The 15,856-nt window shown below is 55.7% G+C and overlaps 2 protein-coding genes across 7 annotated transcripts in view; both read right to left on the reverse strand.

Annotated features, from left to right (window-relative positions):
* The window catches only part of TMEM101 (transmembrane protein 101), a 121,720-nt gene that overhangs the window by 104,702 nt on the left and 1,162 nt on the right, over positions 1-15,856 (reverse strand). The gene's annotated exons all lie outside the window — the stretch shown is intronic.
* The window catches only part of HDAC5 (histone deacetylase 5), a 47,056-nt gene that overhangs the window by 27,817 nt on the left and 3,383 nt on the right, over positions 1-15,856 (reverse strand). For 2 of the 6 annotated variants that reach the window (XM_050763060.1, XM_050763063.1), the window contains exons 2-3: positions 12,784-12,994; positions 6,102-6,173 (exon numbers count right to left, since the gene is read on the reverse strand). In XM_050763060.1, the coding sequence (XP_050619017.1) occupies positions 6,102-6,173; positions 12,784-12,805 (94 nt within the window). In that variant the 5' untranslated portion in view covers positions 12,806-12,994. Of the gene's footprint in view, positions 1-6,101; positions 6,177-12,783; positions 12,995-15,856 lie in introns of those variants that run through there. The other 4 variants (XM_050763059.1, XM_050763062.1, XM_050763065.1 and 1 more) reach the window with 3 other exon arrangements.

Consider the following 15,856-nt stretch of genomic DNA (forward strand, 5'->3'; position numbering starts at 1 on the left):
TGAGTCTACTCGCATCAGAATCACCTGAGACATGAGTTTAAATCATTGGTTCCTGGGCTGCCCTACGGAATCCAAACCTTTGTGGGAGGGGGGAGGGTGTCAAGGTCTGAGAATCTGCATTTTAATACATTCCTTTGGTAATACTGATGCAACCAAAAGTTTGAGAACCACTGTCTCAGTGTCCCCAGGCTGCCTGCTGCCAACCTAACAGCTGTTACAGCTGTGTGTGTGGACACAGTTAATCTGATTTCCTGTCTGGCAGCTGTGTAGCAGGGAAGGGACAGCTGAGGGTCTCAAAAACAAGAAGAGGGGATGAGGCGGGGGAGGGGCTACAGGAGGTTGTACGGGGGCTGGTGTTCAACTTTGTTCCTGAGCCCCCTTCTCTCCTTGGGCTAAAATCCCCTCAGGGAGGAAGACCACAGACCAAGTGGTCCTCAGTATTTACAGAAAACAAAGCCTTCTCTCAGAACCCCAGGAGGTCCCTGAGGCCAGAATGGTTCCTGTGCTCAGCGCACTGACAGGCCCAGCACATAAGGCTGTGTAGGTTTTTTGTTTTGTTTTGTTTTGTTTTGTTTTGAGACGGAGTCTCGCTCTGTCGCCCAGGCTGGAGTGCAGTGGCCGGATCTCAGCTCACTGCAAGCTCCGCCTCCCGGGTTCACGCCATTCTCCTGCCTCAGCCTCCCGAGTAGCTGGGACTACAGGCGCCCGCCACCACGCCCGGCTAGTTTTTTGTATTTTTTAGTAGAGACGGGGTTTCACCGTGTTAGCCAGGATGGTCTCGATCTCTTGACCTCGTGATCCGCCCGTCTCGGCCTCCCAAAGTGCTGGGATTACAGGCTTGAGCCACCGCGCCCGGCCTAGGCTGTGTAGGTTGCATATTGCACATGGGCTCTCATCTAAAGGGGTGAGTTGGGGCTGAAATCTAACCCAAGCTCCAATCGCCAGGACATGCACACTGGCATGAGGACGTATCTACCCAGAAGAAGGGCCACCTTTTAAAAATCTGCACAAAACAAGCTTTTTTTTTTTGAGACAGAGTCTCACTGTGTCGCCCAGGCTAGAGTGCAGTGGCACAATCTCTGCTCACTGCAAGCTCCACATCCCGGGTTCACACCATTCTCCTGCCTCAGCCTCCCAAGTAGCTGGGACTACAAGCGCCTGCCACCACACCAGCTGATTTTTTTTTTTTTTTTTTTTTTAACAGGGAGTCTGGCTCTGTCGCCCAGGCTGGAGTGCAGTGGCCGGATCTCAGCTCACTGCAAGCTCCGCCTCCCGGGTTTACGCCATTCTCCTGCCTCAGCCTCCCGAGTAGCTGGGACTACAGGCGCCCGCCACCTCGCCCGGCTAGTTTTTTTTTTTTTTTTTTTTTTTTTTGTATTTTTTAGTAGAGATGGGGTTTCACCGTGTTAGCCAGGATGGTCTTGATCTCCTGACCTTGTGATCCGCCCGTCTCGGCCTCCCAAAATGCTGGGATTACAGGCTTGAGCCACTGCGCCCGGCCACACCAGCTGATTTTTTATTTTTTATTTTATTTTTTTTTTGAGACGGAGTCTCGCTGTGTCTCCCAGGCTGGAGTGCAGTGGCGTGATCTCGGCTCACTGCAAGCTCCGCCTCCCGGGTTCACGCCATTCTCCCGCCTCAGCCTCCCAAGTAGCTGAGACTACAGGCGCCCGCCACCATGCCCGGCTAGTTTTTTGTATTTTTAGTAGAGACGGGGTTTCACCATGTTAGCCAGGATAGTCTCGATCTCCTGACCTCGTGATCCACCCGCCTCGGCCTCCCAAAGTGCTGGGATTACAGGCTTGAGCCACTGCGCCCGGCCGATTTTTTATATTTTTAGTAGAGATGGGGTTTCACCATGTTAGCCAGCATGGTCTCGATCTCCTGACCTTGTGATCCACCCGCCTCAGCCTCTTAAAGTGCTGGGATTACAGGCGTGAGCCACCACACCTGGCGCTTTTTTTTTTTTGAGGCAGAGTCTCGCTCTCGTTGCCCAGGCTAGAGTGCAATGGCGCAATCTCAGCTCACCACAACCTCTGCCTCCCAGGTTCAAGCGATTCTCCTGCCTCAGCCTCCTGAGTAGCTAGGATTACAGGCATGCACCACCACTCCGGCTAATTTTTTGTATTTTTAGTAGAGATGGGGTTTCTCCATGTTGGTCAGGCTGGTCTCGAACTCCCGACCTCAGCTGATCCACCCGCCTAGGCCTCCCAAAGTGCCGGGATTACAGGTGTGAGCCACCCAGCCCAGCCAAAAGCAGCTTTTATGTAGATTGGCAATGGTCCTACCCAGAGACCTGAGTTCAAATTCCAGCTCTCACTTACTCTGTGATCTTGGGCAGATTCCCTTTTTTTAAGAGATAGGGTCTTGTTATAGCGCCCAGGCTGGAACGCAGTGATCATGGCTCATTGCAGCCTCAAACTTCTGGGCTCAAGCAATCCTCCTGCCTCAGCCTCCTGAGTAGGTAGAACTACAGGTGCATGCCACTATGCCTGGATAACTTTTTAAAAACATTTTCTTGTAGAGACAGGGTCTGGTTACGCTGCGCAGGCTGGTCTCAAACTCCTGGCCTGAAGTGATCCTCCTCCCTCAGTCTTCCAAAGTGCTGGGATTACAGGTATGAGCCACCATGTCCAGTAAGTTCCTTAACCTCTCTGATCCTTCTCAATTGTACACCACAGCTATCAATACTTTCCTAAAAGAGATATGGCAAGGGCCAGGTGTGGTGGCTCATGTCTGTAATCCCAACACTGTGGGAGGCTGAGGCAGGCGGATCACAAGGACAGAAGTTCGAGACCAGCCTGGCCAACATAGTGAAACCCTGTCTCTACTAAAAATACAAAAATTAGCCAGGCATGGTGGCGTGCACCTGCAGTCCCAGCTACTCGGTAGGCTGAGGCAGGAGAATCGCTTGAACCCAGGAGGTGGAGGTTGTGGCAACCCGAGATCGCATCACTGTACTCCAGCCTGGGCAAAACAGCGAGACTCCATCTCAAAAAAAAAAAAAAAAAAAAAAGTAGGGAAAGTACCTGATAGCCTTGTCACTTAGTGCATTATAATAGTTCCATCTCACCCCTGAGTCTTGTACTTCTTCCCCTCCTGGCACTACATACCTACACACACAGTCAAACCCAGAAAGTCTGAAAAGCACAAACAAGAATATCCAGGGAAAGCCCTAAGACCAAACTTGGACCCCATGGCACTTCCCAGTGTCCACAGCATTCCTTCCTGGCACAAGCAGGATTCATACCCTCCCTCCATAGGAAAAGCAGACTCCTCCTCCATGCTGTCTCATAAAGCCTGCACATTGTCTGAGCATCAGCTCCACCCAGTATAGGACAAAGGGGAATCCAGGGTCTACATAAGGGAGGCAGAAAATTCCCCACCCTCTGTGTCCTCGAGAATCCCAGACTAGAGTTCAAACTCCCAGGCTCCCTAAGCCAGAACCAAGCTTGGATGATGGTGGTGCTCACTGTGTACTGGGGGGCTATGGCAGGGTGGCCAGGCAGAGACCCCATCCATCAAGGGAGATCTCTGATCGCTAAGAGCAGATGCTGAGATCTGCCCCGCTCTTCAAGCAAGAACAGCAGAGTGCCCCTGTCCTTCGGTAGGCTAAGGCTCTGTCTCACCCGCTGGGGTGACTCACTAAAGCTGTCTCTATTCAACCAGAGGTCCAAGTCCCAGAATAGAGCCCAGGAATCCTGCCAGCAATTCTGGACTCCAGCCCTCCCCATGCGACATTCATTCATCCATGTGCCAGGCACTGTGCTAGGTGCTGGGCAATGGCAGCAACCAAGACAGCCCAGAGAGCAAAGGCTGTCCCTAAAATAGGGTTCCAAAGATGCTGCTGGAGGTGCCAGGCAGGCACCACCCTCGAAAGACCCTCGCTCCAACCCCCTGGGCTTGGGAGACCTGCACAATTCAGACTGTCCCAAGAAGCTTCCCTGGACACCTGCCTTTTCAGCCATAGGCTCTTGCATCCTGTCTGGAGACCGATCAAGAGACGGGGAAAGCGGGTGGGGAGGGAAACACCAGGCTGCCTGGGCCCTCATGGCCGTGTTTATCCGGGGTGGATTTTTTTTAACCCAAAGGTTAAAGTGTTTCTATTTGAAACATCTATTTACATTCCAGAGTCCAAAAAAAAAAAAAAACAAGGCAGCCAAGCTCCAGGCCTATATCTGTCCCTAGCCGCGTCACAGACACAGCATCAGAGCTGCGCAGGGGGAACATTCTTAGCCCTCTCCCCGAGCCGAGCCGCTGAGGTGACTCACGCCTCCCTCCTGCCAGCATGGACCAAGCCACCACTCTGAAGGCCAGCCAGTGTTGGGGGTGAAGCGGGGAGACAGGGATCTGGAGAGAGGGGCTGCCTGGGAGTCCATGCAGGGGCAGCCAGGCCTAGGGAGGAGATGAGAGAGCAGGGTCCCAGCCTGCAAGGTTTCTGGGGTACAATCTGAAATGAGGTGAGTGAACAAGCTGGGGAGGAAACTTCCGGCCAACTGCTGGCTCCTGCTGGTAGCAAAGAACAGAGGGGACAGGGCAGGATGGGTGGACCTGATAAGCCAGATAGGGTGGAGCTGTCCCAAGAAGATGCTCTGTGATTATTCTGGCTTCCAAGAGACCACCTTGAGTCCCAGAGGCCATGGGCTGGGGGCCAGCAGGCAGGGTCTTTAGTTGGACCTGTGGACTCCAGACCAGGATAAGAACCAGCCCTCTGGGTTTATTCCTCATCCCAGGAACCTGTGTAGGTGGCCCCCAGGCATATGCCCCTACCTTAGGGGACTACCTGGGTATCTTGTAGAGCTGGTCCCCAAGGTTACACCCCCATCCCCACCCCAGCCTACAGGGCTGGCCCCAGGGTAATGCCCCTATCCCCGGGGCCTGCATGGATACCCTGCAGGGCTAGTCTTCAGGGCCATGCCTCTACATGAGAACACTGCATGGGCATCCCTGCCTGGGCAGATGACAGTCCATGTTCCAAAGATTTTTTGAATCTTCCCAAAACATTCATGCTCTGACACATCCAAGTCCCATTGCAACCTTATCCCTGGGTAGCTCAGAGCCAAATCACAGGCACCTGCAGAGGCACACAGTTCCCACCTTCCAATGTGAAGCTTGGGATGCACACCCACATATCCAGAAGCAAGGACTCCCCATTCACATGCACACACACAGACACCCACACTTGAGTGCCAAGCCACTGCCAGGAGGGGCTGAGCAGGCATAGGTCCAGCAGGCCCCTCCCTGGAGGAAGCATCTTGTGGTGCCGGCCTGGTGGGGAGGCTGTGCCAGGAAGGCTTGATGCTGCCAACAGGTTCCCAGGAGTGAGGGAAGGAGTGGCCCAGCTCTGGGGGACCCCACCCCTATCCAAGAGCCAAAAAAGTTCCTGCTAAGAAGGTGGCAGGATTAGGGGGTCCTGAAGCCCATCTGAGCCAGAGTAACACCTCTTCATCCTCATGAGATGGGAATCAACCCAGACCTGGGGAGAAAAGCGCTATCGGGAGCCAGCTAGGGGCTAAGGCAGCCAAGCCCCTCAATTTCCGAGTTGGCAGCCTCTGCCTAACTCCATCACAACTGCACCAAGCCTCCCCAAGTGTCTGATTCTCAGGAGACTCCTGGCTGGGGACTTGTGGAAGTCACTGTACTCGATCCTCTAGCCCCAAGAACCAAGACAGAGGAGCTGGGGTAACCTTTATTCTTGTGGACACACAGCTACGCCTTCTTCCCTTGTCCAAACCTGGGGAGCGGGCAGCGTGGAGGCGGGTCACTGACCCACTTCCTCCCCTCTGACCACAGTGCCAACTAGGCCAGGATCCTCCAGTAACCCCCAGCCCCCAGCAGCGGATGCTGACCCTGCCAGAGACCGAAGGTACTGGAAGAGATGCAGCAGAGTACAGCTGCGGGGCACAGGGGAGCAGCAGGCTCTGGGCAGGGAGGACAGGGGCCTCTCTGAGCAGGGATCCCCCAGCCCCATGTATTCTCAACAAAACTCTCAAGACAGATCTATGCAGGACTGTATCTATGCAAGGCTCAGGGCCAGATGCTCAGCCCAGGGACAAGGATGCCTGATGACAGAGGGCAGGCAGGGACACCAAGGCACTTACCTGTCACAGGGATGCTGTGCAGAGAAGTCCGCGGCAGGATTTCCAAGGATGGTTCCCGGCCTGACATCCCATCTGCTGAGAAACAGGATTCTGTCTCATAGATGGTCTGCAGCATCTCCACGAGCCCCTGAGCCTTGGGCACCAGCAGCATGCCAGGGAGGGGGCCGCCAGAGGCGGGGAGCAGGCTGAAGGGAAGGTGGTCCGGCAGCCCACACTGCGCAGGTTCCCTCAGGCCACTGCCGATGGGACCCGCACTGTGGGGAAGTGCCTCATCCGGCCTGGGCACTCCTGGCGGCAGGAGGGGCAGGGAGTCCCTAGAGGTGCAGGCCCAGCTCTGCTCTAGAGGGGCATCTGACCACCAGCCTCTCCCTGATTCCTAGGAGCTGGGGTATGGCTGAGCACTTGGGACAGGAAGGGGAGCTCAGCGGGCAGGCGGGCTCTGTGTTCCCTCCCAACCCTGGGTGACAGCTCTGGGCCCGGCTCCCTGCTCCTCCTTCCCGAATGAGCCGCCGCCGGCAGCTGGCAGGAGACTGAAATAGCAGTTGGGGGAGGGCCCTGTCTATAAATAGGTGGAGCATGCTCAGGGAGCTGCGGGCCGGCTGCCAGGAGGCCCCATGGGGGGGGAGGCGGTTCTACCCCAGGAGGAAGCGCCAGGCGAGGGGGATGGGAACAGGGGAGGGCCTGCACTCAGGGCCAAGGCCACAGCGCTGGGTGGCCAGAGGCTGGGCTAGGGAAGGACGCCGGCTGGGGTACCCAGGCATCTGGGAGCGGCTCTGGCTGCTACTCTTGGCAAGCAAGCCAGGGGATAGAGACCAAGAAGCCAGACTCAAGCCTCCGTCTTCCTTCTTGCCTTCCAAAGCAGGTAAAGGAATCAGAAGGGCCTGGGAGAGGCTGGCAGACAGGCACTTTCCATGGATTTCTAATAGCCCCATGGAGGTTTGCTTAACTTCTGCCCTCCCACAGTGTTGAGAGGTGTCTCCCCACCCCTTCAACCAGCAGAGAGTCCCCTAAACACTCCCGCTCATTCTGGAGTGTCACCTCCAGAGGCTGCTCAGCCTCAGCTTCTTTCTAGGTTATAGGGATACTCCTCCTGGGCAGACAGGTGTCCCCTGGTCCCCTTTCCTCACCCCAGTCCAGGAAAGGGGACCAGGGAACATCTGCCAATTCTCATAGCACAGGTAGCTCCTCCCTGGCAATGTGCCAGGTGCAGTGCTAAGAACATCATATACATCATCTCATTTATTCTGTGTGGTGACCTTAGGAGAGAGGTACAGATGAGAAAACTGAGGCACAGGGAGATGAAGTCACTCATGCTAGGTCATACAGCTGCTTACATGGCAGGGCTGGGATGTCTGAGGCTCAAGTCTGAGCTCTAACCACCACACTCCACTGCCTCCCATTTCCCAGGGTTTCTATTAACCGGTATAATGACCCCTGTGCTCAAGTAGGAAGAGACTTGAGGATGGAGCCTCGCTAAGGAGAGTCAAGAGTTTTTCAGCATCCAGCCATTCCCCATCAGTCAGCCCCAGGCCTGGCAGCACAGCCCCTGCTCCCTCGGTCCTGGGGCTGATACGCCATGAGGACCAGTGCCACTCACCCACCCTCCCCACCACTGGCCTGCCCCTGCTCTTCAGGTTGTGCCTCCCACTGGTACAAAGATCCCACTTGGCCCCCTGACCTCACTAGAGCCTTTTAATAGCCTGGTTATTCCTGTGTCTGCATCCCCCTCCCGCTTCCTGATGTCACAGTTGCTATTTTGGAGCCCCCTCCTTGACCCCCACTCCAGGCATGCAGCCAGGGACACCTGTCCTCCCTCTGCACTGGATGACCTCACCCTCTTGTTGGGAGCCTAGGAGGAGCTGGCCAACCAAGGACACAGTGGCTGTGGCTCCTGGAGCCAACTTCCCAGCCAGCTTCTGCCAGTCAGGGATGGCAAAGGGGTCTCCTGCCCTCAGGCTGGGAGTGGGAGGATTAGGGGGACCACACCTATAGACAGAGGCAGGCTTTCCCAAGCCCTAGACTAGTGAGATGTATATGTTGCTAAAGGGTACCCAGTGGTGGACCAGGAAAGAAACAGCGGTCTGGAGCTGCAGCTTCTAAGCCAGGCAGATTCTAGAAAAAGGGCAAGGAACAGTACTCCCTCAGAGGCCTAGCGCTGGTGGACATCTCATGGTATGGCTGGGGATCTCATTCACCACCTCTTGCCCCAACCTCATCCTGGCCAACCAGGCTCTCTCAAGAGGAAGGGAAGGGAAGGTCTCCATCAGTGGGGTGATGGGCAGCAGATTAAAGGGAGCCCAGAAAGCCGGGAGCAGCAACCCCTCCCAGCCCAGGACTCCACCCACCCACGCTAGGAGCAACCAGAAGGGCTGGCTAGCCCTGTCCCAGCTCTCTCTGCCTCCCCCAGGCATAGGAGAGTGTGGCAGGAGAGGCTTGTTCTAAAGAGGAAGGCGTCAGTTACCAGGACTCAAAAGCAGGGCCCCCAGAACCTGGAGCACCCAGACATCGAAGAAAGAAGCCTTCCTGCTTAGGAAAGACAGGAGCACCCAGGACAGGGACACCCAGGACAGGTGGCTGGAGCGGGGAGCTGGGCAGCCAGCTCCCAGCACCATTACAGCCTCCAAGAAACAGGAAGCAAAGTGTCAGACACAGCCAGAAAATCCTCAGTGCAATTCCCAGAACCCTCCAAGGGAATAAGAGAGGAGGTTTGGGATGGGGACAAATGTCTTTTTTTCTTCTGAGATTCAGGTGATACAAGGTCCTCCTAATGTCTAACTTTAATCCTTCATGCTTTAGCCTCCCTCCTTGCAGTTCACTTCTCTTTTCCATTCTCTCCCATCCAGCACACCCATGTATCATCCCACAAACCTTATGGAGCACTCACCAAGCATGGGGTACATGAGCTTCACCCAGAGCCAGGACTGTCCTCCCCAGACTCACTCTGCCTCTCCCTCAAAGGCTGCACTCTGACCTCCTAGCCCTCTGAATCTGAAGGAGGAAAGCACCTAACCCTGGCTCCAGGTTCCATTTCCTGAGCCCAAAGGCTGTGGGGGATGGGGGACCCTGACCAAAAGAAAGCAAAGTCTGCTTAGTGCACAGTGAAAAAGCCAAGGGCTGGCCGAGGAGCACCCTGGATGGAGTGTGAGATGCCAGCTTCCCTGAGCCCCAGACATCAGACCTGCCCGCCCTCCTGTTCTTTCCTGCCCTTCGAGCCCAGTCGTGCTGGAGCCCATCAGCATGGTCTGGGAGCTGCCATGTGCCAGACCCCATGCTAAGTATTGGCTGAACGCTCTCATTTGAAGCCAAGTTCAGAAAAAATGTGAACACCTACTTTGGCATCTTCTACTTCCCCTCAGGGTTGACCCTGCCTTCTCTGGCCATTCCATTCTAAGCCTTCAATCCCTTTGGAATGACAGAGCAGGGAAGAGGAGGAGAGAAGCAGGTCCCACTCTGCAGTGAGCACAGAGGTGTGTCAGGGGACACACCTCTGTAGAGAAGGGAGGCCAGGAGTCCACTTCCTAGACCCCAGCCCCATGCCAGGGCTGACCCACTTTCTCACTGCCTGCAGTCCCCGGGGGCTTAGAGGCAGAGCCCAAGGCTGGGAGGCAGGACACCGAGGTTCCTGGCTCCACCCTACACCCATGCCCCAGTTTCTTTGGTCACCCAGAGAGCAGGGGTTGGCGGGGGCTGCTGCCCTCCATCCTAGGAAAGGGAAAGAGAGTGTAAGGGTTCTGGGAGGTGCTAGGCAGGCAGGTGTTGTCCTGAAGCTTGTCTTCCTCTCACACTGGGGAGAAGGATCCTGGCCGCCTCCCCCATGGCCCCGCTGCCACCCAGACTGGCTTGCACAGTGGGCCTCACTCTTGCCTGCTCTTCTGGGCAATGGCACTGAGAAGAGGGTTCAACCAAAGCTGGCCTGGGTCCCAGGCCCCTGGGTGGCTCCTCCAACCTGGCTGGGCCGAGTCTGAGCTGAGGGAAACTTCTGTCAGCTGAGAAAGCCTTAATCCTCAAGCCCCCTTTGGCCTGAAGAAAAAGCAGAGATCAGCGAATGGTCTCAGGGAAGCAGGTAACCCCATCAATAGCCTCCACCCGTGATTCCAAGACTGCAAAAGAGGTAAATAAAGTCAAAGGCTGGCAGGCAGCCCAAGCCAGAGGGAAGTCATCAGCTCCCACCTCCCTGGTGGGCCCCAGAAGGAAATCACTCACAGTCTCCACCTGCTGCCCCTCACCAGAAACAGTCTCTCTTGCTAACGTGTTCACTGTGAGGGCCAGGGATGGCCCATCTCATGTTTTCTTCTGTCTTCCACAGGCTGAGCCTGTTGGTGATACTCAGTGAAGACTTGCCAAACAGAAAAGCTCCTACGCTGAGAGGACTTGAGAGAAACCAGAAGCTCTGCCCCTTACCCAGCCTGCTGTTCTGTACTCTGGGGAAAGAGGAGCAAGTGTTCAGGGAAGTGAGGAGAAGGTAGGAGGCGCTCAGGGGCTGCAGCAGACCCTGGGGACTAACCATTTCCATCCTTCCCACCTCTTATCTCCTGCCCCGTGGCCCATACCTTTCCTTCTTGGGGCTCGCTGCAGGGTGTCTACGGGGAGTGGACACCCGCGTGCTCTGGCTACAATTGGTGGTTTCATTTTGCTTCCGCCGAGTTCCAAGGCATGTGGTTTCCAGGCTTCTGCCAGGCGCTGGGCAACCCAGCCCTAGCCCAGATGCCAGCCCAAGCTCTGGGAATGGCAGACGCTAGGCCCCTCAGAAAGAAAGAGCTGCGGGCAGGCTGGCTATCTCCCTGGCCCAGGGCAGCTGGAACCCCACAATTGGGAAAGCCAGTCCCAGAACCCCAGGAACACTCCGCAGGAAGGGCCTCAAGCAAACATCCCTAAGCAGCTGCCCCAGCTCCAAAGCCTCTCAACAATCCTAAAATGAGGTTCCCAATCCCTGGCCCCCTCCTTTTCTCCCTCTTTCCCCAACACAGAGAAGACAGCATCTCCCCCTGCTGGGGGGAGCTGGAAAGCCAGCCAGGAGGCGGGGCCCACTCCACAGGCCCACTCAGGATGCCCTCCTGGCCAGGGCTCAGCAGTGGCTCTTAAGCCACTGGCCTCCTACACTGGTGGACACGTCCAGCAACTCCAACACTCCTGTCAGCTCCCGCAGAGGTAGCTGCAAGGGAAACTCAGCCTGCCAGCGTCTGGAAAGGTAACCCAATAACTTCATCTATCCTGGGTTGCTTATCACATTTCCCTGCGAGGGAAGGAAACCCCAAACCTGGGAAAAATCCTCTCCAAGCCACCAACAGATGCCTCTCGGCAGCTTCAATTCCCATGGCCAAGAGTTAGACCCCAGCCCCACGGGAAGCACGGACTGGAGATGGCTCCTGGACAGGTCAGCGTCACAACTCAGAGGACAGAAGCAGCTGGCACTACTGCCCGACATGGCTGAGCTTGCTGGGGTAGTGTTCAACCGAGATGCACGAGGGACAGATGAGGACCCAGGCCTCTCCTTTCCCTTCGCCACCCAGTCTCAGAGGGGGAAGCAAGAAGGCAGAGCCGGGCAGCCCACCCAGTCCAGCCCCTATGGGCTGAATGAGGGCAAGGGCAGAGGCAGGAATATCTGAGGGGGAACCGCAAACCCTGCAGGAAGGATGACGGGGAAGAAAATGTGGGGTGGTCTGGATTCCTCCCTCATGCTGCTTCCGTACAATCCTGCGAATGGGTATTCATCCTAGGCCCTAATTGCCCTATCTCTAAAAGGAGAAATATCCACTCACCCCTACATAAAAAGATGGAGCGTATTATGGGCCATGGACGGCTAAAGTTGAGCAAGATGGACCTTTAACACCTTGCAGAAGGAGACAGTCAAAGAGGAGGAGACAGCCATGACTCTGACCACACTGGCCCACGACCCTCCTGGGAAACTGCTGAGGGTCCAGCTCAGGCCACTAGAACACAGCCTCACAGGCACACATCCAGAAGCAGCTGCACATCAAGCTGCCTGGAGTCCCCCCAATAGACTATTTCTGGCAGCACTGGACAGGGTCCTAGAAGCAGACAGGAACAGGAAATCTCAGAGTAAAAGACCCCAGATTAGCAATCTATCATATGAACGGCCCAAGAGGAAGAGAGGCAGTCTACCTGGACTCAGAGGAGAGCCGAGACTCCTCTACCCACGTCACCCCACTCCCACCCAACACCACGCACCCATACACGGAGGTTAAGGCCCAGTGCCCTTGTAAACCTCCACTAAGAAAAAAGTGTGGAACACAAACATTCCACCAAGTAAAGAAGCCACCACCACAAAAAGGAAGCTGGGCATTCTGCTATAGTAAAGAAATTCCTCCAACTTCGTCTCAGACTGCTGAGAGAGATTCAGGGATACACACTGCCCCTTCAGGCCCGTCTGTCTTGGCTAGCAGGGGAAGGCGGAGGTAGAGCTGAATACCCCTAAGTTGAAAGGGCAAGCATGGGGGGCAGAGTAGGACCCATTGCCTTCCCAGGACCAGGCCGGACCATCAGTCCATCAATTCCCAGGTCTACCTCATGGGCCTTTTCTTGCAACACCTCTCCACTCCTGACCCCCTCATTCCCTTATAGATCAGACAGTAAAGGTCAGCTGGCCTGGAAGGGAAACCCACACAGCCCATTGCATCCAAAGCTACCCCAGGGTGCTCTTCTCCAACCTCCCAGCTCTTACCCGACTCGTTGGGAGAGTTCATGCCGGCTCTGGGCCTGCAGGAAGCTGGCGTTGGGGGCTGGGACGGGAGGGGGTGGAGCTGCGGTGATGTCAAGAGAGACAGACGATAACAGACAGACGGACGGGACGGGAGCCCGGGGCCGCCGTGCCTCTAATGCCCATCCGAGGCCATCCTTCGGGGCGAGGCAGTCAGGCACTCAGAACGGCATCCCTGGGGAGAGATGGAGCAGGGTTAGAGGCCCCTAACTCAGGAATCTGAGAGTCGAAGGAGACCTTGGAGCTTGTCAGTTTATACCTGGGGATGAGAGGGATGAGAGGGATGAGAGGGAGGGATACCTGCCCACAGCCACAGTGGAAATCAGCAGAACTGGATAGACCCTGGTTTCTTTCTTTTTTTTCTTTTTTTTGAGACGGAGCTCCGCTCACTGCAAGCTCCGCCTCCCGGGTTCACACCATTCTCCTGCCTCAGCCTCCCAAGTAGCTGGGACTACAGGCGCCCGCCACCTCGCCCGGCTAGTTTTTTGTATTTTTTAGTAGAGATGGGGTTTCACCGGGTTAGCCAGGATGGTCTCAATCTCCTGACCTCGTGATCCGCCCGTCTCGGCCTCCCAAAGTGCTGGGATCACAGGCTTGAGCCACCGTGCCTGGCCAGACCCTGGTTTCTTATCTTACTAACTGATGAGGCTCCCAGAGCCCAAGGGATAGGAAATGGCTATGGTGGTCAAACCCAACAGATCCCTTTTCAGGTGAGTGTCTACTGCCAGGTGGGGAGACCCTATAGACTCCCAACAGTGCCTGCCATGGTACTAGGTGTGCACCAAAGGAGAAAGTGCAGGGGGCTTCTGATCTCTGTCCATAGCAGTGGGGAGATGCGGGCTGATCTAGAGTCCCTGGCAGAAATTAAGGGAGAAACTGGTATCCCAGCCTCCAAAGCCTAAGCTGGGACTTCTAGGGGTCTTCTCCCGACTTTCTGATCCTTGTGCCACCCAACTCTGGAAACATGGATGTATTTCCGTTTTGGTCTCGCCCAGTTCAACAACAGACCAGGACAATAGCTTCTCTTTCCAGGAACTGAGAAAATCAGAGACCTCTCCATTCCAAATCTAGTACCCCTGGCCTGGCAGGTGCAGGGCCCAAGCCCAGGGCTTTGTGTATATTGTACAGGTTGTGCTCTGTGTAAGGAGGTCTGGCCCAGGGAGGTATAAAATCCAGCCTGTGCCCTGCCTGCCAAGCCATGGCCTGACATGCTGAGTCCACCCAAAACAAGGGACAATTTTTTCCCAGTTTGTACAAAAGCAACAAAAGGCCCAGCGGTAACCCTGCTGAGGCCAGCATAGTAAAGGAGGAGGTATTACAGGACCATGGCTTTGCCAACCCATGCCCACTCCTCCAGCTCTCCCCCACAGTTAGTCCTCAAGCCTCAGACACTATGCACACAGCCACCTGGCCCATCCCTAAACAGCCCACGATCCACCCCAGACATGATCTCATTCATTTGCTTCCAAATGAAGGCAGGCCTTCCAATACCCAATGAAAGCAAGGTAGAAGGAAGCCATCAGAGGAGGCTGTGAGCTGCTGCGAGTTTAAGCCCTAACTCTGCTCCCCAAGCCTCGAACCAGCAATCAGCTCTGCCCAACCTAGACAGCCCCACCTCCTGGCAGGATTAATTCTCAGTAAGCCTTGCATTCTCATCAGATTCCCAAGGGTGGGGTCCATTTGGAGTCCAGAAGCCAGCTATGGCAGAAACACAAGAACGTGAATACACATGCGCGCGCGCACGCGCATGCACACACGAGACCTTGAGGTCCCAGGCTTGCTGCTGTCTGCTATTGCCCATAGGGCTTGGACTCTATGGCTGGAGAAAGGTACACTCAGATTGGGGGGCAGAGTTGAAGGGGCTAAATTGCTCCTGACAGGCACAGGTATGGGATTAGGACAAAAAAGGCTACACAGGCAGGGCTGAGGCCAAGCTCAGGAATGTGGCAGGTAGGGCTGCTGGTGCTCTGGCAGGGCCCATGTGGGCAGGCAGTTCGGCCTGCACACACACCAGGGCTGGCGCCCAGTCCCGCTCACACCCTTTCCCGTGGGCTGGGGAACACAGGTTCAGAAATTCCCACGATTCCCAGAAGCCTGAGTAGCCCAGCCCATCTCCACATTGAGAGGCACCTCCACAACAAGGTGCTCAGAAGGGGCACAGCCCCAAGCGGCACAGAAACCAGATTAAGCTTAGCCCCCAGCCCCCATCATCCTAAGCCACCCACTGTCTCTCTGGGTCTTAAAGGCACTGATCCTCACCCCTGAGGCAGAAGAGGAAGGGAGTAGCTCTTTGAATTCATGGTGGGCTCAGGACTTAGGTACATCTACTCCTCCCTATCCTATAAAATTCAGCAAGATCCCTGGGCCCCTGTCCACCTGTAAAGAGTGTCTGCCAACACCCCCATCAAGTCTCCCAAGTGAACCAGAGCCACAGGCTGGGCCTCCCTGAGAAACAAAGCAGTGTCCACGGTCTGATTGGGACAAGCACAGATTCTTGTCTGGGGTGGGGCATGAAGGGGAGAAGGGGAGTCTGATGTTTAAAACCTGAGCTGTTTGTTCCCACATCTGCCAGAGAAATCCGTTGGGTCTCAGTGGGCAGTCAGGGACAAGGAGCTGTGTCCCAGATGACCTAACACTTGGATGCCAAACCAGGGAGCGGCCCAACTTCCAGGACATCATAAGTAGGCAGACCCCTTGCCCACCCCAAGTGTCCTGCCCCACTACCTCACACCAACTCTTTCTTCCAGACAGACCCCTACCCTACTCCAGGATCCAAAACCACCTCCCACATCCAGCCAAGACAGCTGGGCTAGGATGAATGAAGGAAACGGGCTGCATCTCACCCTACAAGCTCAGGGCTGAGCCTGGGGAAGTAGGGCAGAAACCCCAAACTCTGGCAAAGGGTGGGAGGAGGAGGACAGACAAGTGAGGGGCACATGGTACAATGCAATGCTCCAAAGGCCATAGGTTCACAATGTTACCCTGTAGCGATCTTGTCGCTCGAACAACTCCCTCAAAATTACTGGGGAGTCAGGTG

This window comes from Macaca thibetana, chromosome 16 (genome assembly GCF_024542745.1).
Source record: "Macaca thibetana thibetana isolate TM-01 chromosome 16, ASM2454274v1, whole genome shotgun sequence".
In the NCBI taxonomy this organism is placed as follows: Eukaryota; Metazoa; Chordata; class Mammalia; order Primates; family Cercopithecidae; genus Macaca; species Macaca thibetana.